The sequence below is a fragment of the Saccopteryx leptura genome, chromosome 5 (assembly GCF_036850995.1).
Source record: "Saccopteryx leptura isolate mSacLep1 chromosome 5, mSacLep1_pri_phased_curated, whole genome shotgun sequence".
Lineage (NCBI taxonomy): Eukaryota > Metazoa > Chordata > Mammalia > Chiroptera > Emballonuridae > Saccopteryx > Saccopteryx leptura.
This window is the reverse complement of record NC_089507.1, coordinates 217,535,039-217,559,041: the sequence shown is the minus strand read 5'-3', so window position 1 is coordinate 217,559,041 and position 24,003 is coordinate 217,535,039. Positions and strand designations below refer to the sequence as shown.

The 24,003-nt window shown below is 45.5% G+C and overlaps 1 protein-coding gene across 2 annotated transcripts in view; it reads left to right on the top strand.

Moving 5' to 3' along the window:
* LOC136405144 (zinc finger protein 337-like) overlaps positions 1 to 24,003 on the top strand; it is a 71,693-nt gene that overhangs the window by 23,173 nt on the left and 24,517 nt on the right. For both annotated transcript variants that reach the window (XM_066384211.1, XM_066384212.1), the window contains exon 4: positions 8,822 to 8,948. In XM_066384211.1, coding sequence (XP_066240308.1) covers positions 8,822 to 8,948 — 127 coding nt within the window. The remainder of the gene's footprint in view (positions 1 to 8,821; positions 8,949 to 24,003) is intronic.

The following is a 24,003-nucleotide window of genomic DNA, read 5'->3' as shown; positions in this document are numbered from 1 at the left end:
CCTGTCTGGTTAACAATGGGCTATGCTTGATTCTTGCTTGTCCCGCCCATGTTATCCAGAAGAGACTGGAAGCTAGTTTCTTATTGGTTTAAAGTTTGATCGAATGGTATGGTGGGGGTTGTCTTTGAGTTGCCTTGGAAACTTAATTGAATTGCTAATGGCCGCCTGACCAGGCGGTGGTGCAGTGGATAGAGCGTCGGACTGGGATATGGAAGACCCAGGTTCGAGACCCAAGGTCGCTGGCTCGAGCAAGGGGTTGCTCGGTCTGCTGAAGGCCCACGGTCAAGGCACATACAAGAAAGCAATCAATAAACAACTAAGGTGTTGCAACGAAAAACTGATGATTGATGCTTCTTGTCTCTCTCCGTTCCTGTCTGTCTGTCCCTATCTAAACCTCTCTCTGACTCTCTCTCTCTCTCTGTCCCTGCAAAAAAAAGAACAACAACAACAACAAAAAATGGAATTGCTAATGGCCCACATTTTCCTGGGAAAAATGACAGATGCTCTTCTGGGGTCAGCCATTTAGACAGCTCGGGAACAGTAGTGACTGTTTGCTGTGGCATCCTCCCGAACCCATGTGCACGTTCTATATCTTTAAGTCTCAGTCTCCCATTAATTCAATTTCATACCTTTTCCCGCTCGAGACCAAGGAAGAGACTGTAGCAGCTGGTTCGCGACGTGATATCCTTTCTGCTTTGGAGGGGCAATTGTTTCCTATTGTTTGTTGGAGAATGGTTTTTCCCCCCAGCCTGTGTCTGCCGGATAGTGCATAGGAAGAGGGAGTGCTAAGGTGCTTGGGAGCCCTGCTGAGTTTTGTGGGGGCCCCAGGATTTTCATAAATGCTGAGAACGAGTAGGGGTTTCAGAAACTTGAGTGAGAAGGAAGCTGTCTTCCCGGCCGGGTTGCTCTTCTGCGTCACAAAACTACTAAACAGATTGGCCCGCTATTTTTTGTCTCCACTGTTCCTTTACCTACTGCCAGAATTGTATGTGAAGCTGCATCTCCATGGCTATGGCCGTGGCTCCCAGGTTTTTAGTTTTCATACACAGTTCATCCTCATGTTTTCTTGTCCTTCTGTTCCAGTCAACTCTTTCATAAGCTCAGTCTGTGCCCCTTAGTCACACATGCATCTGGAAAAGAATTTACATACACATCCCAGGTTTCCTGCAAGCAATCCAACCCTTGAGAAACAAAGAAGTCCCACATAAATCTAGTAGATTTATTGGGGAATCTGAGACTTTGCATGGAGAGAATGATTGGGGTTCCAGAGGGAAGGGAACTTCCCAGATCACCAAGGCCTGAATTGCAACTTCTCCTAAACGATGACTCCCATTGGGGGCCCTGAAGGCTCCATCTCATGGCTTTATTTCCTTCTAATCTCTACTTGGGTCTCTGCTGAATAACCTCTCATCCCCATCAAGACATCACTGTTCCTTCACCATCTGTTCAAGTCTTGAATTTTCACGGACATTTTATTGGTACACTCTCTTTAGACTTTCATATTCTAAGTGAAGGTTCTTTAGCTATGACCTGTCCTCCCATCACGAATCATTGCTTTGGGATTGTTTGGTACTCGTGGGTTGAAAGACCCATATATACAGCTTTAATGCCAAGTCACCACAGCTCTCCAATCCAAGGCTCCTGCTGAGACATCATCCTTCTAATTTGTTCAAGACACCTCAATCATACACCAGGTGTTATTTTTTAGTCCAAAGACCTGGTGCTTTGGCCACATCCTTTCCTACTTCCTCTGTTTTTGAACTCAAATAGCCCAATATGACAGTTCCACATCTGAAAAAGTAATCGAAGAACAACTGAGGTGAGGGAATGAAGAATTGATGCTTCTCATTTCTCCCTTCCTGTCTGTGCCTATCTGTCCCTCTATGTTTCTGACACTATAATAAAATTGGAGACTAAGAAAAACTACTAAATGTCCTTTCAGAAAAATGCACATATGCATATACATACAAGGTCCTGTATTCAACTTTCAGGAATATTTATTTATTCATGATTTCCAGAAGAAGAACCTTAGGCTCTCAGTGAAATCTAGTGGTAAACTGGAAATAAATTCAGGTGATAGCAAATTGACAAACCAAGCAGAGAGAGGTGTAGGTAGACCCGATAAACATGGGTACCTGTGACGGTGGATATCTCCTGAGAAATACTACCTAAACATTTTGGTTTCTTCAACATAAAAACACCCAGAAAGGAGTAACAAAAAGGGAGTGCAGGAATCAACATTTCAGGAGAGCACAGCTACTCAAAACACCCACGGCTGTCTCCCAGCAAGACCCGCGGGCATTTAGCAGGGTGCAGGGTTGCTGGGGAGACTCTGTTTTTTAGGCCAAAGAGTTGTAATAGTTGAACAGAGTTCAGTGAGTGATTTTCTTGATGGTTTTCATTATTGTAGAAAGCTGAAACAGAAGTTGGACATGTGGTATTGGGAAGAACTGGGATGGTTTGTTTCCATAGGAAGAACAATTAAAGTGACCATCTGCTACAAACTTGCCACCTCTGCTCTGCCCTGACTCTGAACACACAGCCATCCCCCAACAGAAGGTGGCAATTGGCTGAAGTCCTTGAATCTTTTCCATGAAGTTATCTTTCATCCATCCATCATCCATCATCCATTTATCCATCCATCGAATCATTAATTCTTCTGAGAATAATGTATTCAAGGGTTTATTCTTTTTCCGAAGCTGGAAATGGGGAGAGACAGTCAGACAGACTCCCGCATGCACCCAACCGGGATCCACCCGGCACGCCCACCAGGGGGCGACGCTCTGCCCACCAGGGGGCGATGCTCTGCCCCTCCAGGGCGTCGCTCTGTAGCGACCAGAGCCACTCTAGCGCCTGGGGCAGAGGCTAAGGAGCCATCCCCAGCGCCCGGGCCATCTTTGCTCCAATGGAGCCTCGCTTTGGGAGGGGAAGAGAGAGACAGAGAGGAAGGAGAGGGGGAGGGGTGGAGAAGCAGATGGGCGCTTCTCCTGTGTGCCCTGGCCGGGAATCAAACCCGGGACCCCTGCACGCCAGGCCGACACTCTACCACTGAGCCAACCGGCCAGGGCCTCAAGGGTTTATTCTTGACATGTAAGGTAGCAGTGCCACAGTAGATGAAGCATTCCTCAGAAGGTCACAGTCTCATAACTGACAGCTCTGGACAGACTAGGACAGAATAGAATGGTAAGAGCTCTGGGAAATGTTCTCTGGGGATTAAGTGTTGTTCATGTTCAGGGTTTCATGAAGAGCAGCTGCAAATGAATGAGGCAGCAACAATACTGCAAGTGGAGGACCCCAATCTCTCCAGGATTGAGATACCTTGCAGAGCTCAGCTATTCCAATTTATTAAGAAGAAATATGTTATCTTGCATAAGAAACTAACAAGCAAAATACAGTATACTATTTTATTACTTAGTTTTGAAAAACTGATTAGATTTCTCTTGTCCAATCTGAGACATAACAGCACACCATCGTTGTCTGATTCCAGACCTGCAGAAAGCTCCAGTTGGGCCAAGCACACACGTCCTTGGGCCTTCCCTGGACGCGACTGCTTTCAGTCAGGAATGCTTATTCTCGACCTTCACTTCCTCAGGATGGGAACAGAAGGTCATTGGGTGCTTTGGCTTTCCTGCAACAATCCAGCAAATTCATATCAGACACTGGGGCCAGAGGAGACTTCCTGGAGGAAATCTGAGCCTACAGCTCAGGGAGGGTGAGTTTCCTAAACAAACATGGGGACGGGTGGAGAGAGAGAGGAAGGGAGGAGTTTAACTCAAGGAGGAAAATTGAGATCTAGGAGGGTAGAACTGTGTACTGAAGTAGGGGGAAGCCAGAGATGAGGATGGAGCTGTGGGCAAGGGCCAGGTCCAGTCACCTCTGTGCTTGGACCCTCCTTAGAGCTTCCCTGTCCATCTCAGGAAACACTTCATACACCTCTATCACGTGGAAGGAGGAGTAGGAGAGAGGAGCCTCATTATAATTGGCGGAACCTGGCTTCCCCACGTCCCATTTCAGTTTTCACATCGTGTGCTGTACTCTGTTGTTAAGTCGTCCTGCATTTCTCTGCCACCAGCTGACTTGGAGAGAGGAAATCGAGTGCACAGCATCCACAGTGGGGTGACCGCTTTGCATTCCCTGATTTTCCTGCTAGTGACGTGGGGCTGCCCACAGGGTCGGGCCGGTAGCACGGAGCCACACTTAGGTGTCACTCACGTGTGTAACCCGCCTTAAACGCAATGAGTTAAGCTGGGTTACGTGAAGGTAAAAACACGCCAAAGCGCAGAACAGGCGAGCCGCCTGTGCGCTAGAGCAGCTGGATTCGGAAACCACAAACGTCTTCTCGGGTTGAGCACCGCGAGGGCCCTCGGATGGGAAAACCTCAGGAGATGCTGCCGCTGAGGCTCCTGGGAACTGCAGTGTTTCTGATTGAAACCGTGAAAACAGACTGCTTTCCGGAATCATTATGTATTTTATATATATTGTGCACCTTAAGAAAAGAGATGGGTAAAGCTGGCCGGTTAGTTCAGGTGGTTAGAGCATCGTGCATTATGCTAAGATTGCAGTTTTGATCTCCAGTCAGGTTTCAAGCAAGAATCAATCAATGGATGCATCAATACGTGGGACGACAAATCCATGTTTCTATCTCTCTCCGTCTCACTCTCTTTCTGTCCCTCTGCCTTCCACTCTCTCTCTTTAAAATTAATAAATAAAAAAATGTAAAAAATGGGTCGACTGTAATTATACAAGACAATGTGAAGATATACAGTATTAAAGTCGTGGTTTACAGGTCGCTGTGTTGCGGCCAATAGGAGGCGAAGCCTCAAGGGATTGTGGGAATTGTAGTTCTTCTCAGATGACCCGGGAAACAATGTGGACGTTTGCTGCAGGTTCGCGTACCGGGACCGCGTACCATGCTAGAAGGAGGGACGACAGCGGCGGCGAGTAGGGTTAGGAGCCGTGGTGGGAGCTGATAGGTTGGACCTGAGATGAGTGAGGCTGGTGTGCAGTAGTTAGAACGGGAAGTGCGGGAATTTTCATTTTTAGAGCAGGGAATGGCCCCAGACGTGTATTTAGTGCCATGGAAATGGGATGAGATTTAGCTTGCTGGAAAGACGTGAGTTGAGAGTCCTACCAAGGTGCTTCCGTCTCCTGCTGGAGCGGGTGAGCAGGAATTCTCATTTAATTTTTTTTTGTGACACAGAGAGTCAAAGAGAGAGCTAGACAGGGACAGATGGACAGGAAGGGAGAGAGATGAGAAGCATCCATTTTTGGGGCTGCAACTTATTTGTTCGTTGACTGCTTTCTCATATTTACCTTTATTTTTGGGCTAAAGCAGACCGAGTGCCCCCTTGTTCTAGCTAGCGACCTTGGGTTCAAACTGGTGAGCTTTGCTCAAACCAGATAAGCCCGCCCCTAAGCTGGTGACCTCCTAGTTTCGAATCTGGGACCTCTGCGTCCCAGTCCAATGCCCTATCCACTGCGCCACCGTCTGGTCAGGCTCAAGTCATTTTTTGGAGGAGTTGGAATGGTTCTGGGCCATACAATGGACATACGGAGGTGGCTGCAGACGTGCTTCTCCGAGGTTTATTTGGGCTCCGAGCACATGAGTAAACCAGAGCTAAAGACAGGCATTCTCTTTGGTGGGTGGGGGTGCAGAGTCCCCTGCTTTTGGCAAGGGAACACCTACTTGGGTCATGCGTGTGTGAATGGTGTGGGAACCCCGCACTAATTGTGAATATAGAGTTCAAGGTTTTGGGGCTTGTTTGTGTGGGGCCGACTCTGTCCCAAGTCGGTGAGTGAGTGGGGATGCGGTTGGGGTGGGAGCTCTCAGGACCTGCAGTGCCTGATTTGTACAGTAAGGAGTGTGGAAACGTCACATTGCTGCTCCACCCACAGGTGCTGGCTTCGTGGAAACACAGTGGGCTTTCACAAGAAGGGTTCGGAGAAGTGACCTGGGGCAGGAGCAGAAAACAATCTTGTGCTGAAATAATGTCTACACTGCTGGGTGGTAAAATTTCAGGGCAAACACAGGTCTGCCCCCCGGGCCTGTGCCATAAAATTGCCTGATCTTTCGGCCTTGGGAGAGGATGACCGGGAGGAGAACAGGGAAGACGTGGAGACCATGAAGAATCTGACCCTAAATCATGAGGCTAAAGGTGAGAGTTGTTGAGAGTCTGGAGAGGTGAGGAGGAGGAGTAAGGCTCTGGGCTTAGCTGAGAGCACTGTAGTGACCCCAGCTGAGTAAAGGGACTGCTCCCTCTGTCCTGGGCTCCGAGGAGCTGCTCCCCGGGGCATTCTGGGAGGCCTGCACCCTCAGAGCTTTGTTCTTCCCCTAGGTCTGCCTTCCAACTGCACTGACTCGCCCCAAGAAAAGGAGGGAAAGCCCGAAACACTGGTGAGTTGGGGTTACATTTTTTCACTTTTTATTATGAAATGCTGGCTCATTTTCCAGAGAATAGGCAAACTGGATATTCTCTTTTTTTGGGAAGGGAAAAAGCAATCAACATTAGATGTTCATGCCTGTTTCAGGAACCAAGTTGGTCAATTTAGAATGACTCCTGCATTTATGTGTTTTATTTTCCTTGTTGGAAAATCTACCCAAGAATAGTAGAGCCCTGCAAAGTTCAAAATATAAGGGATATTTTTGAAAAACTGAGATTATTAAAAATTTTTAATGTAATATTTAATTTCATTTTACATCACAGTAGCTAAAGATACTGTTTTTTCTAGCGGACTTACTTTTTTTTTTTTACTATTAAAATTCTTCAATCAGTGGAGGAGCAGAGCATAGTGTGGAGGAACAGTATTTTAAAAATATGTGAATTTGCACTCAAATAGCATGAACAGAAAAGTTTACGAAAAAAGGAATTTTTGCAGGAATGACTGAGTTTTTGACTCTGGGTAGAGATCTCCTGCTGTTGTTTTCCAAACTGGGAAGGATGTTCTTAATCACTTGATTGCAGGCCTAGTTAATTATTCTGAATGCAGAAACCTTTTTTGTTCCTAGAGGCTATGCAGGAAGGGTCCTCATGGAATAGTCTCCAGCCAAACTTTTCCCATAGGAAAGTGTAGGGTGTCAGACACTCCTGAATGGCCCATTCTCTCTAGAGGGCACTTCCTCCTAAATGTGCCCAGTGGGAGGCCCATTTTTCAGCCCTGGCTTAATCTTCCTGATCTGGTTATGTGTTCTTCCCTAGTTTGGTGTGATTTATTAATACTTAAAATTCATTTCTTTCTTTTTTTTTAGTCTTTTGTTTTAACTAGCTTTTAATGTAAGATTCGGGCTGCTGCTGTGTTGTCTGGTGATGCTGTGTAAGTAGTCCTTGTGTTGATTGTTTTCCTTCATTAACCTCAGGTTACATAAGTAGATCAGGCAGAACGGTCCGGAAGCCCTGCTATAAGGACTGTCATTTCTGGATGTGGAGGGTCAGTGTGATGGTGCATGTTCAAGCCACCTCCTGTTGTATTAGCCACATATTCTGGGGCAATTGTCTTAATTGAACTTGTAAGACAAGTCAGAAAACATGAACAAGTGACGAGAGCCACAGCCTAGGAGTGAGTTGGGTTGGTCTCCAAAGTTGCCTCAATGTTTTACCTTAAATCTCCAATATTTAACAAAAGAAGTATATTGAAGGGAATACAGGATGAGGAAGGAAGGAAGGAAGGAAGGAAGGAAGGAAGGAAGGTAGGAAGGAAGAAGGAAGGAGAACATACGAATATGAGACTACGAGGAAGTCTAAATAAATTTCCCTGTTATGTAAAATGAAACAGCGTTTCAGTTCTCTGCTGAGTTACACTGTCCCTGGACTGCATTTTCACCCTTCCTTTACAGCAGGGGTCTCAAACTCAATTCAGCATGTGGGCCGCAGAGCAAGATCACAGCCGTTCGGCGGGCCGCACTAGGTCTACAAAAGGCAACTGTTACGCAACACTTTTCAGCGTCACAAAATGACCAGAAACTGTAGTTTGTGGATTAGTCTGCGGGCCGCACAAAATTGTTCGGCGGGCCGCATGCGGCCCGCGGGCCGCGAGTTTGAGACCTCTGCTACAGGCTCTGAGTTCTGTGTTGCATTATACACTGTGGACATCAAGTTCCTTTCAAAATAAAACTTTTCTGCCCATCTGTAACTCTGCCGTCTCAAAATTCTTTCATAGTGCATCCTGAAGGTCAACTGCATGAACCAACACTCTCAGGTTTCAATTTTTATTTTGGACACAGAGAGACCGTGAAAGAGGGACCAATAGAAACAGAGGAAGGAAGAGAGATGAAAAGCATGAATTCTTCATTGTAGCACCTTAGTGTTCAATCATTGCTTTCACATTTGTCTTTGAGATGGGAGCTACAACACAGGGAGTGACCCCTTGCTCAAGCCAGCGACCATGGGGTCATATTATGAACCCACACTGAAGCCAGTGACCCCACACTCATGCTCTTGAGTCCACGTTCCAGCTGGATGAGCCCGCACGCAACATGGTGATACCGGGATTCAAACCTGGATCCTCTGCATCCAAGTTTGATCCTCTATCCAGTGTGAGCCTGCCTGGTCAGGCCGACTTTCAAATTGATTCACAAATCACTTCTCCTAGGAAATCATAAATATCTAGGGCCCAGAAACGGCTGTATGTGTCAACTATGTGCCCCATCAATTTTAATACAAAGCCATAGTCATGGTCAAAAGAATTTGGAACATAAGACTGTGAACCAGGGAAAGAATTGTACTAACTTTTGTAGATCCTGACCCTCTAGGGCCACGAGATTTACTCTTTGAGTTTGGAAAGTTGATGGTGACTTGCTGCTCATTAATGAATTGCTTGTTAATAGGTACCGATCACGTTCAGGGATGTGGCCGTGGTCTTCACAAAGGCGGAATGGAGGAGGCTGAGCCCTGCGCAGAGGAGCCTGTACAAGGAAGTGATGCTGGAGAACATCAGGAACCTGCTCTCGCTGGGTGAGGCTGTGTTCTGTCCTTCCTTACTGCGGTAGCGGGACGGACCACCTACCGTGGGCTTGAAGATGTTCTAGACACTTACAACAGCAGAGAAGTCAAGGAATAGCAGCCCCTGCCCATGGGGGCTTACTTTTCCCAATGTGTTGAGTCAGATAAGAAACAAGAAGCTTCACGTGTAGTGATAAAATTGTTTGTTGGACGGTACTAAGGACTTCCTAGTCAAAAATAATGATTAAATGAAGCAGGACAAAGGAGTACTGAGTATAATAGGGTAGTGGGCTGAATTTAAAATCAGTGGGTAAGTAACATTTCACCAAAGACATAATGTGGCGATGGAGTTAAACTCTGTGTACCTAAGGCAAGAGCATTTCAGTTGGAGACGTGTTGGCGCTAAGGCATTAAGGAAGGGATGTCCCTGCAGGGTAGGGACTGTAAGGTCGGTGGGACTGGAATTGCAGTTTACATGTGGCAGAGTAGTGAGAAATGCCTTCTGCAACTGTCAGAGGTTTGTGTTTCATGAGCTAGTGTTTTTTTTCTTTTATTTAGAAAATTACATTGACTTTTTAATTTTAGGTGAATACTTTTTTTTTTTTTTTTTTTCATTTTTCTGAAGCTGGAAACAGGGAGAGACAGTCAGACAGACTCCCGCATGCTCCCGACCGGGATCCACCCGGCACGCCCACCAGGGGCGACGCTCTGCCCACCAGGGGGTGATGCTCTGCCCATCCTGGGCGTCGCCATGTTGTGACCAGAGCCACTCTAGCGCCTGGGGCAGAGGCCACAGAGCCATCCCCAGCGCCCGGGCCATCTTTGCTCCAATGGAGCCTTGGCTGCGGGAGGGGAAGAGAGAGACAGAGAGGAAAGCGCGGCGGAGGGGTGGAGAAGCAAATGGGCGCTTCTCCTGTGTGCCCTGGCCGGGAATCGAACCCGGGTCCTCCGCACGCTAGGCCGACGCTCTACTGCTGAGCCAACCAGCCAGGGCTAGGTGAATACTTTTAATTGCAACATTACCCTGAATCAGCTATTGGCTACTTTTTCTGTAAAGGGCCAGAGAATAGCTATTCTAGGTGTTTTGTGGGTGATGTGATCTCTAACCGCTCTGAACTCTCCCTGTCGCGCTAAATTAGCCAGGACGGTACGTAGATGAATGAGTATGATTTTGTCCTGTAAGACTTTCTGTCTGGAAACCAAAATTTGAATTTTATATCGTTTTTATTTGACATGAACTATTATTCTTTTGGCTTGTTTTCTTCTCTTTAACAATGTAAAAACCATCCTGAGCTTACGGACATTAGAAACAACAGAGAAGAAGATTAAATAGGTCAGAAGCTCTATTGTTCCCACCCCTTGTTCTAGATCAGTGCTCTTCTGTGCAAATGTTGTTGTAAAGTACACAATTCCACAATTCCATGGGTTTTAGTAGAGGCACGTAGTCCAAATAAGTTTTTGAAAAGTTTTATTAAAAGTGGAAATTTATTAAATATGCTGACACAGGGCTACAGACCCAAATTTTGCAGACCCCCAAAATTGTTCAGGGGCTGTTTATATACTCCTAATTATACACGGGAGGGGAAAAAAACCTGACATCATGGCATAAGTTTATACCTTTTGTTTAGAGATACATACATTAACTACATGCTTCAGGAGGGGAGGGGTCGTTTCCATAGGGACAAATGCCTGTAAATGGTTCATCAGTATAAGAAAAGATTTTTTTTTTTTTTTTTTTTACAGAGACAAAGAAAGAGACAGAGAGAGAGGAATAGACAGGGACAGACAGACAGAAATGGAGAGATGAGAAGCATCACTCATTAGTCCTTCATCGCACATTGTGACACCTTAGTTGTTCATTGATTGCTTTCTCATATGTGCCTTGACTGCGGGCCTTCAGCAGACCGAGCAACACCCTGCTCAAGCCAGTGACCTTGAGTCCAAGCTGGTGAGCTTTGCTCAAACCAGATGAACCCACGCTCAAGCTGGCAACCTCGGGGTCTCGAACCTGGGTCCTCCGCATCCCAGTCCGACACTCTATCCACTGTGCCACCGCCTGGTCAGGCAGATTTTTTTTTTTTTTTAACAAGGACAGGGAAAGAGTCAGAGAGAGGAATACACAGGGACAGACAGACAGACAGACAGGAACAGAGAGAGATGAGAAGCATCAATCATCAGTTTTTTGTTGTGACACCTTAGTTGTTCATTGATTGCTTTCTCATATGTGCCTTGACCGTGGGCCTTCAGCAGACCGAGTAACCCCTTGCTCAAGCCAGCGACCTTGGGTCCAAGCTGGTGAGCTTTTGCTCAAACCAGATGAGCCTGCGCTCAAGCTGGTGACCTTGGGGTCTCGAACCTGGGTCCTCCGCATCCCAGTCCGACACTCTATCCACTGTGCCACTGCCTGGTCAGGCAGAAAAGATTTTAATTTAATCTTTTTCTTCCTGTACCTGGCTACCTATTCACCCTTCCCCAATAGGTATGTGGAAAGGTCAGAGAATCCAAGTCTCCTTTCTCTTTGGCATTTACAACATAATGCCATTGGCCATATTGGTTTTATGCTAGTCACACAAGTACAGAAATCATACTTAAAAAATATTTCTGTATGCCTAGCCTAAGCCAAGTTCTTTAAACTTCCTAAAATATTAATATTAATTCTGTAGCTTTTGGCACCTTACAACAATATAATGTGAGCCATAGAGATAATTTTAAATTTGTGGTAACCACATTTTTTTAAAAAGTAGACAGAACTGGATGAGATGAACACATTTTATGTCATCCAATTTATCAAAATATTATTTCAAAATGTAATGAAAATGTAAAACAAAATTTTTTTTAAGTTGTTTTTCAGTGAGATCCACAGAGCCAAACAGAAACACTCCCACATGGGTTGTGAGAGGGATCCACCCGCAAGGCCTCTCCTGCAGGAAGCTGTGCTCACCTGGGGCCATTGCTTTGTTGCTTGGCAACAGAGCTATTTTAGTGCCTGAGGCGAGGCCATGGACACATCCTCAGCTTCTGAGTTTAGCTTTCTCTAACTGAGTCATGGCTGGGAGAGGTGAAGAAAGAGAGGGAGAGAGAGAGAGAGAGAGAGAGAGAGAGAAGGGAGATGGGGAGGGGTGGAGAAGCAGATGATTGCTTCTCTTGCTGCCCTGACCAGAAATCAAACCCAGAACACCTACATGGTAAGCAACGGTCTACCACTGAGCTGGCAGGGCAGGGCCAAATATTTATGTCACGTATTGCCTCTTGTTAAGCTCTGTTGGTTCTGGAATCTTGGCAAAAGACCTACCTCTGGCCTGACCAGGCAGTGGTGCAGTGGATAGAGCATCGGACTGGGATGCGGAGGACCCAAGTTCGAGACCCCGAGATCGCCAGCTTGACCATGGGCTTATCTGATTTGAGCAAAGCTCATCAGCTTGGACCCAAGGTCGCTGGCTCGAGCAAGGGGTTACTCCATCTTCTGAAGGCCCGTGGTCAAGCACATATGAGAAAGCAATCAATGAACAACTAAGGTGTCACAACGAAAAACTAATGATTGATGCTTCTCATCTCTCTCCGTTACTGTCTGTCTGTCCCTATCTATCCTTCTCTCTGACTCTCTGTTAAAAAAAAAAGACCTACCTCTGTCTGGGACTCTTATTCTTTTTTTTTGTGTGTGACAAAGACAGAGAGAAGTTCAGATAGAAATAGAACAGAAGGAGAGAAATAAGAAACATCAATTCTTTATTGCAGCACCTTAATGTCTCATTATTGCTTCCTGATATACCCCTTGACTTGGGGACTACAGCAGACGAGTGAACCCTGTGCAAACCATGACCTTGGAATCAAGCTGGTGAGCCTTGCTCAAACCAGATGAACCCGCTGTCAAGCTGGCGGCCTCAGGATTTCAAATCTGGGTCCTCTGTGTCCCAGTCTGACACTCTATCCACTGCGCCAGTGACTGGTGAGGCTGGGTCTGCTAATAAAAAAGTAGGGGAAAAGCAGCAATGAGGAAACCACATCGTGGCTTTTAAAAATGTGTTTCAGCCTGACCAGGCGGTGGCGCAGTGGATAGAATGTCAGACTGGGATGTGGAGGACCCAGGTTCGAGACCCTGAGGTCGCCAGCTTGAGAGCCGGCTCATCTAGTTTCAGGAAGGCTCACCAGCTTGAGCCCAAGGTCGCTGACTTGAGCAAGGGGTCAATCGGTCTGCTGTAGCCCCAAGGTCAAGGCATATATGAGCAATCAATCAATGAACAACCAAGGAGCTACAACAAAGAATCGACATTTCTTATCTCTCTCCCTTCCTTTCTGTCCCTCTCTCTGACTCTCTCTGTCTCTGCCAGCAAAAAAGAGAAAAAATTGTGTTTCAAAGTGACACTAATCCTTCACCAATCTCCATTGGCCCATGGAAATGCTGTTGAGAAGTGTGATGTTAGTGTGATGAGATTGTTCTGGGCGCAGGGTTCCAAAATTCTGAAAACATGGGCTGCATCTTTTTTGTCCATGGCGGAAGTCACAGTACTTAATAGAGAACTTAGTCTGAGAAATTATTTCTTCCAAGTATTTCTTTGCAGATGGGCATCCTGAAGTTCAGATTCATTTCTTAAACACTGCGTTCAACCCCTGTGTAATATACCATTTCCTGTGTTTGGAAACCCTCCTGATTAAGTAACTTTTTCTGTGTTCAGTCTTTTTATTTTTTGGTAATAAGTAAAGTCATGAAGGAGATTTCCACATAGGTCACAGAGACTGTCACCTCCAAGTTCACCAGAAGTGTAAACTGGGCATCAGTGGGAGAATCATGGAGTGTCACGGCTTGGTTGACTTAGAAAGAAAGAGCTGATGTATTGAAGGTATTTACAGGGCAGATTGCTTACCTGGAAGGTGCCCAGTCTGAGTGACATGTAGAAGATGTTTCTGGGCTGGTTTCACTAGAGTTCTGAAGAAAAGGGACAGTGTAGAAACAGAACCTAAAGAAATCATTGGTGGGCCTGACCTGTGGTGGCGCAGTGGATAAAGCGTCAACCTGGAAACGCTGAGGTTGCTGGTTCAAAACCCTGGGCTTGCCTGGTCAAGGCACATATGGGAGTTGATGCTTCCTGCTCCTCCCCCCTTCTCTCTCTCTCTCTCTCTCCCCTCTCTATAATGAATAAATAAAATCTTTAAAAAAAAAAAAAAAAAAAAAGAAATCATTGGTGGAAACAAATGACATTGTACACATATGATTAATAACAGGTGTGGCAGGAGGGTGCTACTTTTCCCGAGACCAGGTGGGGACAACCCTGTAGTCTGTTGGGGCTTCTCTGACTGAACTCTCTTTCTCCAGCAGAATCAAAGCCAGAAGTGGACCCTCGCTTTTTCCATCCTCCAGCATTCTCCCGGGAGCCACTGCCTGGCCAGCAGGCGCTTCCCATGTGCTTGGACATGTGTGACTTTCATCTGGGGGATTTGAGCCTGTGGCATCAGGGGCAGACGTCTTTTTCTCAAAGTTGCTGGAGAGAAAACACAGAAGGTGCAGGCAGAGATGACGGCTTAAGACTTTTGCTTGTGAGGACGGAGGAGGGGGAAACCTCGGGTGCATTCCACAGCCCACCCCGAGGACCTGCCAGTAAAGGTCGTGCCGTGCTAGAAATAGAGCCCAGCTCACCCCAAGGGGTAACCTTTGTGCAGACAGACAAGGGGGGAAAGGAATTAGAAACCCTGAGATCCAAACCTGTGAGGTGCAGTGACCACGAACCAGACTGCAGCCTGGAATCTAACATTGTGGGAGACAGGGTGACCCTCTCAGGGGAGAAGCCCTCCATTTGCAGGCAGTGTGGGCGGGGCTTCACACTTAAATCACACCTCCTCACACACCCAGGGGCACACTCGTCCACGGAGAATCCTTTCCTGTGTGATGAATGTGGCCAAAGATTTGGTGATACATCAAATATCACGATACATCAGGAAACTCACTCGGCGGAGAAACCCTTCATGTGCCCGCAATGTGGACGAGGGTATGTGTATAAGTCAGCCCTTAGGACACACCAGAGAACGCACTCAAGGGAGAAGTCCTATGTGTGCCCAGAGTGTGGTCGAGGATTTCCTACTAAGTACAAACTCAAGAGACACCAGGTGACTCACTCAGGGGAGAAGCCCTACATGTGCCTGGAGTGTGGTCAACAATTTTGTGATAACGGAAACCTCAGGAGACACCAGAAAAATCACTCGGGAGAGAAGCCCTTTGTGTGCCAGGAGTGTGGAAAAGGATTTGTTTATAGGTCAGCCCTTAGAACACATCAGAGGACTCACTCGAGGGAGACACCGTATATGTGCCTGGAATGTGGACGAGGATTTGGTATTATGAGAGAACTCAGGTCACACCAGAGGACTCACTTGGGGGAGAAACCCTTCGTGTGCCCAGAGTGTGGACGAGGATTTCTTACTAAGTCAAAACTTAAGAGACACCAGATGACTCACTCACAGGAGAAGCCCTTCATGTGCATGGAGTGTGGACAAAAATTTCATGAAAAGGGAAACCTCAGGAGACACCAGAGAAATCACTCAGGGGACAAGCCCTTCGTTTGCCCCAAGTGTGGAAAAAAATATGTTTTTAGGTCAGCCCTTAGGACACACCAGAGGACTCACACGGGGGAGAAGCCCTTCTTGTGCCCAGAGTGCGGACGAGGATTTTGTGATAAGTCAACCCTCAAAGCACACCAGAGGACTCACTCAAGGGAGACACCGTATATGTGCCTGGAATGTGGACGAGGATTTCGTCATATGAGATACCTCAGGTCACACCAGATGACTCACTCAGGGGAGAAGCCCTTCATGTGCCCGGAGTGTGGACGAGGATTTCGTTATAATTCACTCCTGAGGACACACCAGTTGACTCACTCAGGGGAGAAGCCCTTCGTGTGTTTGGAGTGTGGAAAAGGATTTGTTAATAGGGCAGCCCTTAGAATACACCAGAGGAGTCACTCGGGGGAGAAGCCCTTTTTGTGCCCGGAGTGTGGACGAGGATTTCTTTTTAAGTCACAACTCAGGGAGCACCAGATGACTCACTCAGGGGAGAAGCCTTTTGTGTGCCCAGAGTGTGGACGAAGATTTCTTACTAAGTCAAAACTCAAGAGACACCAGATGATCCACTAAGGGGAGAAGCCCTTTGTGTGCCTTGAATGTGGACAACAATTTCTTGGTAATGGAAACTTCAGGAGACACCAGAGATTTCACTCGAGGTAGAAGCCTTTCATGTGCCCAGAGTGTGGATGAGAATTTTGTGTTAAAGGAAACCTCAGGAGACACCAGAAAACTCACTTGGGGGAGAAGCCCTTCATGTGCCCAGAGTGTGGAAAAGGATATGTTTTTAGGTCAGCCCTTAGGACACACCAGAGGACTCACACAAGGGAGACACAGTATATGTGCCTGGAATGTGGATGAGGATTTGGTCATATGAGATACCTCAGGTCACACTAGATGACTCACTCTGGGGAGAAGCCCTTTGTGTGCCTGGAGTGTGGATGAGAATTTTGTGATAATGCACACCTCAGGACTCACCAGAGAACTCACTCGGGGGAGAATCTCTTCATGTGCCCAGAGTGTAGATGAGGATTTTTTTTATAAGTCAACCCTCAGGAGACACCAGATGACTCACCCTGGGGAGAAGCCCTTCGTGTGCCTGGAGTGTGGTCAAGAATTTTGTTATCTGAAAGACCTCAGGACACATCACCGGGCTCACTTGAGGGAGAACATTATCTGTACCCAGAGTGTGGATGAGGAGGGTTTAGTTTGAAGTTATACTTGAAGAAACACTGCTGGGCCTACTCAAGGTAGAACCCCTAGGTATGCCCCAAGAGTGAACCTTCGTATGTCCTGAGTGTGTACGAGGACTTGGTTGTAAGGGAAATTTCATGAGACACTGGAAGACTTACTCAGAGAAGAAGTCCTTCATGTGTGGTGAGTTTGGCTGAAGGTATAGCGGAAGTCATCCCTCTGGACTCACCAGAGGAAACACTCAGGGGAGAAGCATGTTTGCAGGGAATGTGGACAGAACTTTATACATAGTTCAGATCTCATTCAGCACCATTCCACTCATTCCGGGGAGAAGCTGTACATGTGCCCAGAGTGTAGATGAGGATTTGATGATGAGTTATCTCTCAGGAGACAGTGGAGGACTCACTAGTGGGAGAAGTACTAGGTGTGCCCAGTGTATGGGTGAGGATTTGGTTATTAATCATCCCTAGGAGACACCAGAGGACATGCTTGGGAGAGAATCCTTATAAGTGGTACTGTGGATGAGGCTTTACCTGAAAAGCAAAACTTTCTAATCACCAGAAGACACATTCAAGGACAAGTGTGATATTTTCATGGAGTGTGGGTGAAGCTTTTAGGTACAAGTCTGATGTCATCAGACACCTGAGGACACATGGAGGGGGGAAACCTTGCATATGCAGGGATCACAGTCAGAACTTAGAAATGAGTGAGACCTCATCTTACACCAGAAAGACACCCAACTGTCCCACTGTCCCTCTGTGTGTGTGTAAAGTACATGAACCTGCAGAGTTGTGTCGGATGTCATCAAGCACCAAGGACTCATTCACCAGAGGAGTCGCATGCATGCAGCATGCAGGTAGCTCTAGCCTTACGTCAGCCCCCATTGCTCAAAGAGGATGCACTTAAGTAGGAAGTGTGTGTGCAGGGACTGTGGATGAGGCGTAAGCAATAAGTCAACATTGACCGAACAGCCAGTGGCTAACAAGCATGCACATAATGGCATACTCAGGGAATTGCTGTGTGTTTGCAGTGATTGCGGACAGCGATCCTGTGATCATGCATCCTTGTTCTTTTTTTTTTTTTTTTTTTTAATAATTTTTTTTAATTCATTTTTTTTTTTTTTAGAGAGGTGAGGGAGAGACAGAGAGAGAGAGAGAGGAGAGACAGAGAGAGAGAAGGGAGGGAGGAGCTGGAAGCATCAACTCCCATATATGCCTTGACCAGGCAAGCCCAGGGTTTTGAACCGGCGACCTCAGCATTTTCAGGTCGACGCTTTATCCACTGCGCCACCACAGGTCAGGCCTGCATCCTTGTTCTTATGTCATGAGGAGATCCTTCAGTGAGGATATTCCAGAGCTTTGCCCAGATCATCTTATCAGGACCAAGATCCCCGCAACTGCTGATAACTGCTGCTGACAGATGCAGTGATAAATTCTTTCTAGGACCTCTCCTCCACAGAGAACGGCCCCTTTACACACGGTGGCTCCTGGCCCATGACTGATTGAGATGGGGAGACAAGATCGCAACCCTTGACTCTTTTTGGTTCAGACGGTCATCCTGGGTCAGGAGTGCCCATGAGATCTCAGCTGTGAACACATTGCAGGTCAGCTTCTTCCTCTGCCCATTCCAGCCCTCAGTCACCAATAAACCACTCAATTCTCCACCCATTGTCTCTCCAGGGATGCCACTCTCAGGAGACATCTTAAGTGTATAAGAAGTATAGTCAGAGTTGTGGCCATAAACCACCCTCACAAATGCCAGCATATATGATATGTAGATGTATGAGATGAATGGGCACAGAGTAGGGAAAAAGCTCACCTCAGGATACATCATAGAACAGCTGCATTGTAGGCAACCAGCCATCTCACTTTGAACCCTGTATGACCTGATTGGGAAACATTAGTTAACAGCCCTGAGTGAATGTGTTTTGGATGCAACACCAAGACACTCTGTGAGTGAGTGACCTTTGTGCAGACAGAGAAATGCTCCTGAATTTGCTTTAGAAAAGTAGCCTAGAGGTTCTAGATTGCCCTTTTTTTGTACTTGTTAATTAACCAAAGAAAAGAATGTACTGACTCATACTAGCCCTTTCTTTATGTCAGCAGAAAGTCCATTCATTCATTCATTCTTTCCCCTTATCACTTGCTCTTCCCCCCTACCCGTAATTGTGTTGCCTTTGTTCTTGTAAAGAAATTTTGTCCTCTGCTCAATAAAAGCTGTGACAAAGAGGGCTCCAGAGGTCTTCATTACCTGTTCCCACAGGCTTCTCTCGCTCTTCCCCTTGCAATCAGTTTGTGTCTTGAGTAGGTTTCACCCCTGCGATGCCGGTAGTTCTGATTGGGCTGCATTACTATAGTACATTAGGATACACTTTAGGTGACCTGGGAGGGACTCTGAGAAGTTTCAGCAATCAGTTACACCTCATAGTGCACCAGGGGACACTCAGGGAGAAGACAGATGTGTGCAGGGTTTTTGGGTCGAACTTTATCCTGTTCTTTATTTTCCAAGAGGACATTCTTGATCCCAGGAATCACTACCTCAGTTAAGAGTCACCTTTGAGGGGCTTTCAGAAGTCTTGAACCCGTTCCCCTCCTCTGTGTGAGAGTGAGGATGGCACTAGCTACTCAATAGACATGTCTTTATTTTTTCGCTTTTTGTAATTGGAACAAAAAAAAAAAAAAGAAACGTTTCCTTTAAGTAACCTAAGAATGACCACTTTTGTCTTTGTTGGGTAAATAACTGTTTTGAGCTTTGCTCCATTGTATTGGGGCAGCGCCCTGTGTGTATAATCTATGGAAGGATGTGGGTGCTTGTCTTCAGGGAAGTTAACTGCAAACTGAATATTCTTTCTGCTTGGGAGAGGCGATTGTTTCCTATTGTTTGCTGGAGAATGCTTTTTCACTATGCCTGTTTTTGCTGAACAGTGCATAGTGAGAGGGAGTGTTGAAGTGCTCTTGGGAACACTTCTGAGATTTGAAGGGGGGCCCAGGATTTCCATAAATGCTGAGAACGAGTTGGGGTTTCAGAAGGTTGAGTGAGAGGGAAGCGGTTTTCCTACCTGTTTACTCTTCTGCGTTACAAGACTGATAAACAGAATGGCCCACCATTTCCTGTCTCCACTGTTCCTTTACCTTCTGCCGGAATCCAATGTGAACCTGCATCTGCATGTCCATGTCCGGGGCCACCAGCTTTACAATTTTCATACACAGTTCATCCTCATGTTTTCTTGTCCTTCTGTTCCAGTAAACTCTTTCATAAGCTCAGTCTGTGCCCCTTAGTCACACATGCATCTGGAAAGGAGTTCACATTCACAGCCCAGGTTTCCTGCATGAATCAAATTCTTGAGAAACAAATAAGTCCCAAATAAATCTAGTGGATATGTTGGGGACCTGACCTTTTGCATAGAAAGGATGATTGAAGTTCCAGAGGGGAGGAACTTCCCAGGTCGCCAAGGTGTGAATTGATGCTTCTTTGTTGTTGTGAGTCGGGGGCGCAAAGGAAAATCAGCAGATGAAATGTCAGTGAACTAGGAAAGGACCACCGCTCGCTCAGGCAAATGGCACTGAGTTCGTGCTGTGTCCTATTTTTATTCACAAGATTTCAAAAAGCTTGTGTACTTAGAAATTGGCATAGCATCAAGCATAACCTTTACTTAAAAATACAAGGAATAGCCTGACCTGTGGTGGCGCAGTGGATAAAGCGTTGACCTGGAATGCTGAGGTTGCCGGTTCAAAACCCTGGGCTTGCCCAGTCAAGGCACATATGGGAGTTGAAGCTTCCTGCTCCTCCCCCCTTCTCTCTCTCTCTCTCTCTCTCTCTCTCTCTCCTCTAAAATAAAAAATAAAATACAAGGAATACATCTGCACGATAGCTTAATAACAACACAATGTCTAAAGGCATTAACTGTTATTGCTTCTATGGTTCTTGCAACTTTCCTTTCTTTTTATCTCAAGGAACAGCCTTGAAGGGAACAGTAAAATATTATGAGAATGTTTTACTGAGAAGAGAGTCCAGCAACTGCCTTCGGTCACATATACTTGTTCCAGAGACTTGCCTTGAGTCACAAAACAATTCTCTTGACAAAGCATTCTTTTCTTGTTGGCTGTGTTCCCATTCGAGGTCATGCGATGGATTATTCCACTTCACTTCTCCTAAATCATTACTCCCATTAGTGCTATGAAGACTTTATCTCTGGGGTTTTCTTCCTTTCAGTCTCTACTTAGGTGTCTGCTGAATATTTTTCATCCCCATTAAGACATCACTGTTCTTCACGGTCTGTTCAAGTCTTGTGCTGGGGTCCAGCCCCGGGGGGGGGGGGGACCCAGGGGTCCCACAGGAAGAGACGGCGTCGGCGAAATGGAGTGAGAGAGCTGAATTCTTTTCTTTCTCTTTATTCTCTAGTTAGCATTTACTGCCAGGCATCTCTGCCAAATGCTAGTATAGCTTTCTTTTTATATATACACACTAAGTTACAATTACATAGTATTAATCATTGCTTTTGTTTCACTATGTTTACATATTTCCAGATAACAGTTAATTTATATCTATAAACTACAAATCAGGTGGCAAATCACTCAAAGTACAACTATAAAATAACTTGAATAGCGATAACAACATCGGTAAAAGCTTTTAAAGGATTAGTACTAACTAATAACTCAACTTTACTGCTGTTGTGAGTCAAGGGGCAGAGAGAGATTAGCAGACGAAATCATTAAGGATTAGCAAAGGACCACTGCTTGCTCGGGCAAATGGCCTTGAGTTTATGCAGTGTCCTAACTTTTCTCACAAGATTTCAAAAGGCTTGCCCATTAAGAAATTGACATAACATTAAGAGTAGCTTTTACTTAAAGATATATAGAGTGCACTTGCAAGATAGCTTAGTAGCAACATAATTTCAGAAGACATTAATTGCTATTGCTTCTGTGGATTCCCCCACATTCCTCTCATTATCTGAAAAAAAAATCTTGGAAAGTACATAAATCTCATGAGAATGTCTCACTGAGAAAGCCCAGCAACTGCCTTCAGTCATAAAACAAGTCTCTTAGCAAAACATTCTTTTCTTGCTGACTGCGTTCCCATCCCAGGCCACGCAATGGGCCATTCCATTACTCCTTTCCTAAGATTCTATTGTCTAGTCAAATTTTATTTATTTACTATATTCACACACTAGTTAAGTTCTAACTATATTCTTCTCAGAGTGTTCCACCATCTGCAGGTCAGGTAAGCAAGAAGAAAGGAAAGTTTCTCTACTCTATCACATGAAAAGGCTAGGGAGGAAAAATGATGAATTAAGTGAAGGCCAAAAGGTGCTCTGTGCACAGCCACTGCCTCCTACCCATTCACAAGTCACAATCTATTCTTTCTAACATGATTAATAAGAAGAAATTCTCCTACAAACTTAACCCTTTACGAGGGATATCATAGCCAGCCTCTTATGTTTATGAGCCCAGTTCAAGGGGCTTACAGGCTTTTCTGTGGAACTCACACCCTCTGTCTCATTTCCAAAGAAATTACTACAAATCTACAGGGAAAGCACGGTACTATTATCCCTGTGCCATAAATAATAGCACACACCCAGAAAAGGGGGGATAAAGACCAGATTAATTCAAAAAGTCAAAGGGGGAAGTATTGTTGTGCCTTTCCTTTGTGGTTACTTTGTCAACCAGCAGCCATTGGTCTTCACTACAGTGACTTTGTCAATCAGCAGTTTTTGATTTTCTTCTGCTGTGACCTTGTCAGCCAGCAGTTGTGGGTCTTCTCCTGCTGGGACTTTGTCAGCCAGCAGTTGTGGGTCTTCTCCTGCTGTGACCTTGTCAGCCAGCAGTTGTGGATCTTCTCCTGCTGTGACCTTGATCGGCTCCTGACATCTCCCCCTTTTTTATTATTTAAATAAAGCTTTTGTATTTTCACCGCTGTTTCCCTGTGATTGCTGTTTAAGAGTCGGAAGATGACTGGAAGGACAAGAAGAGTGATAATTGCCACAGCTATTATTATGCCTACATCAGTAGCCAGAGAGGTCAGGCCATGCATAGAAAACATACTTTTAATGTTTTCAACAAATTGATCAGCTACTTCTGAGGCAGAGACTAAAGAGCCTGAATGTCCTAAGTTTTGTATCTGCTGATGTAATTCCTTCAAATCTAAACTAATATCACTATTATTCCATACACCTAACAAACGATTCTGTAGGTGTACAGAATAAACGATTCTGTATATTATTCCATGCTATGATAGACTGATTGTATTCTAAAGGAGTCACACATATCCACCTGAATCCTGCATGGCATCTAAGAGTCATCCTAGCCTTCATAGCTAACAGCTCATTACCTATGTGAATAAAAGCCTCCTCTAAAGCATTCACTTTCATTTCTAACTTCCTATCTAGAGTCTCCTGTACTGCTAATGCAAGAGATATATTACGAGATAAACTATCTACATGATTTGCAGTGTGAACTGATTGAGCTAAAGCAGTGGTGGAAGCAGCTAAAGATCCTATAATAGCAATAAGAGCAGTAATTCTCAAAATCAATTTGGCGACAAATCGCTTTCCTCGATAGCGAGCAAGCGCTTCAGAAGCAGCCTGTAGTGCAGGGGTCCCCAAACTACAGCCCACGGGCCACATGTGGCCCCCTTAGGCTATTTATCCGGTCCCCGCCACACTTCCCTCTTTCATTGGTGGTCAGTGAGAGGATCATAGTTCCCATTGAAATACTGGTCAGTTTGTTGATTTAAATTTACTTGTTCTTTATTTTAAATATTGTATTTGTTCCCATTTTGTTTTGTTTTTTACTTTAAAATAAGATATGTACAGTGTGCATAGAAATTTGTTCATAGTTTTTTTTATAGTCTGGCCCTCCAATAGTCTGAGGGACAGTGAACTGGCCCCCTGTGTAAAAAGTTTGGGGACCCCTGCTGTAGTGCATGCAACCCTGGGTCATCATACCAAGACTGAGACAGACTAACAGGGAACATCACATAAGGTGGCTGCTACAAAATAAACATGACTTGAGCTTTGGTGTCATAAGATAGACAGTTTGTTAAAACACAGCGAGAGAAGGAAATGCTAAACATAGAATTATAAGTACTAACAGAAAGATTACTGTTCATTGTAGCAATCAAGAGTACATAAGGAGCCTGTACACAAGCCTGAACAAAAATATTCTGAGCAGGATAAGGGTGAGGCCTAACCATATATGCAGGTGCAGCAGCTGCTATTAGCTGCCAAAGCTTTGTTTGATACCTGGTGGTTGATTTATCCTGAGAAATCAGCTGTGCAGGTATCCATCCAGTAGACTGCCAACGTGTGATGATTTTATCTAAAGGATTA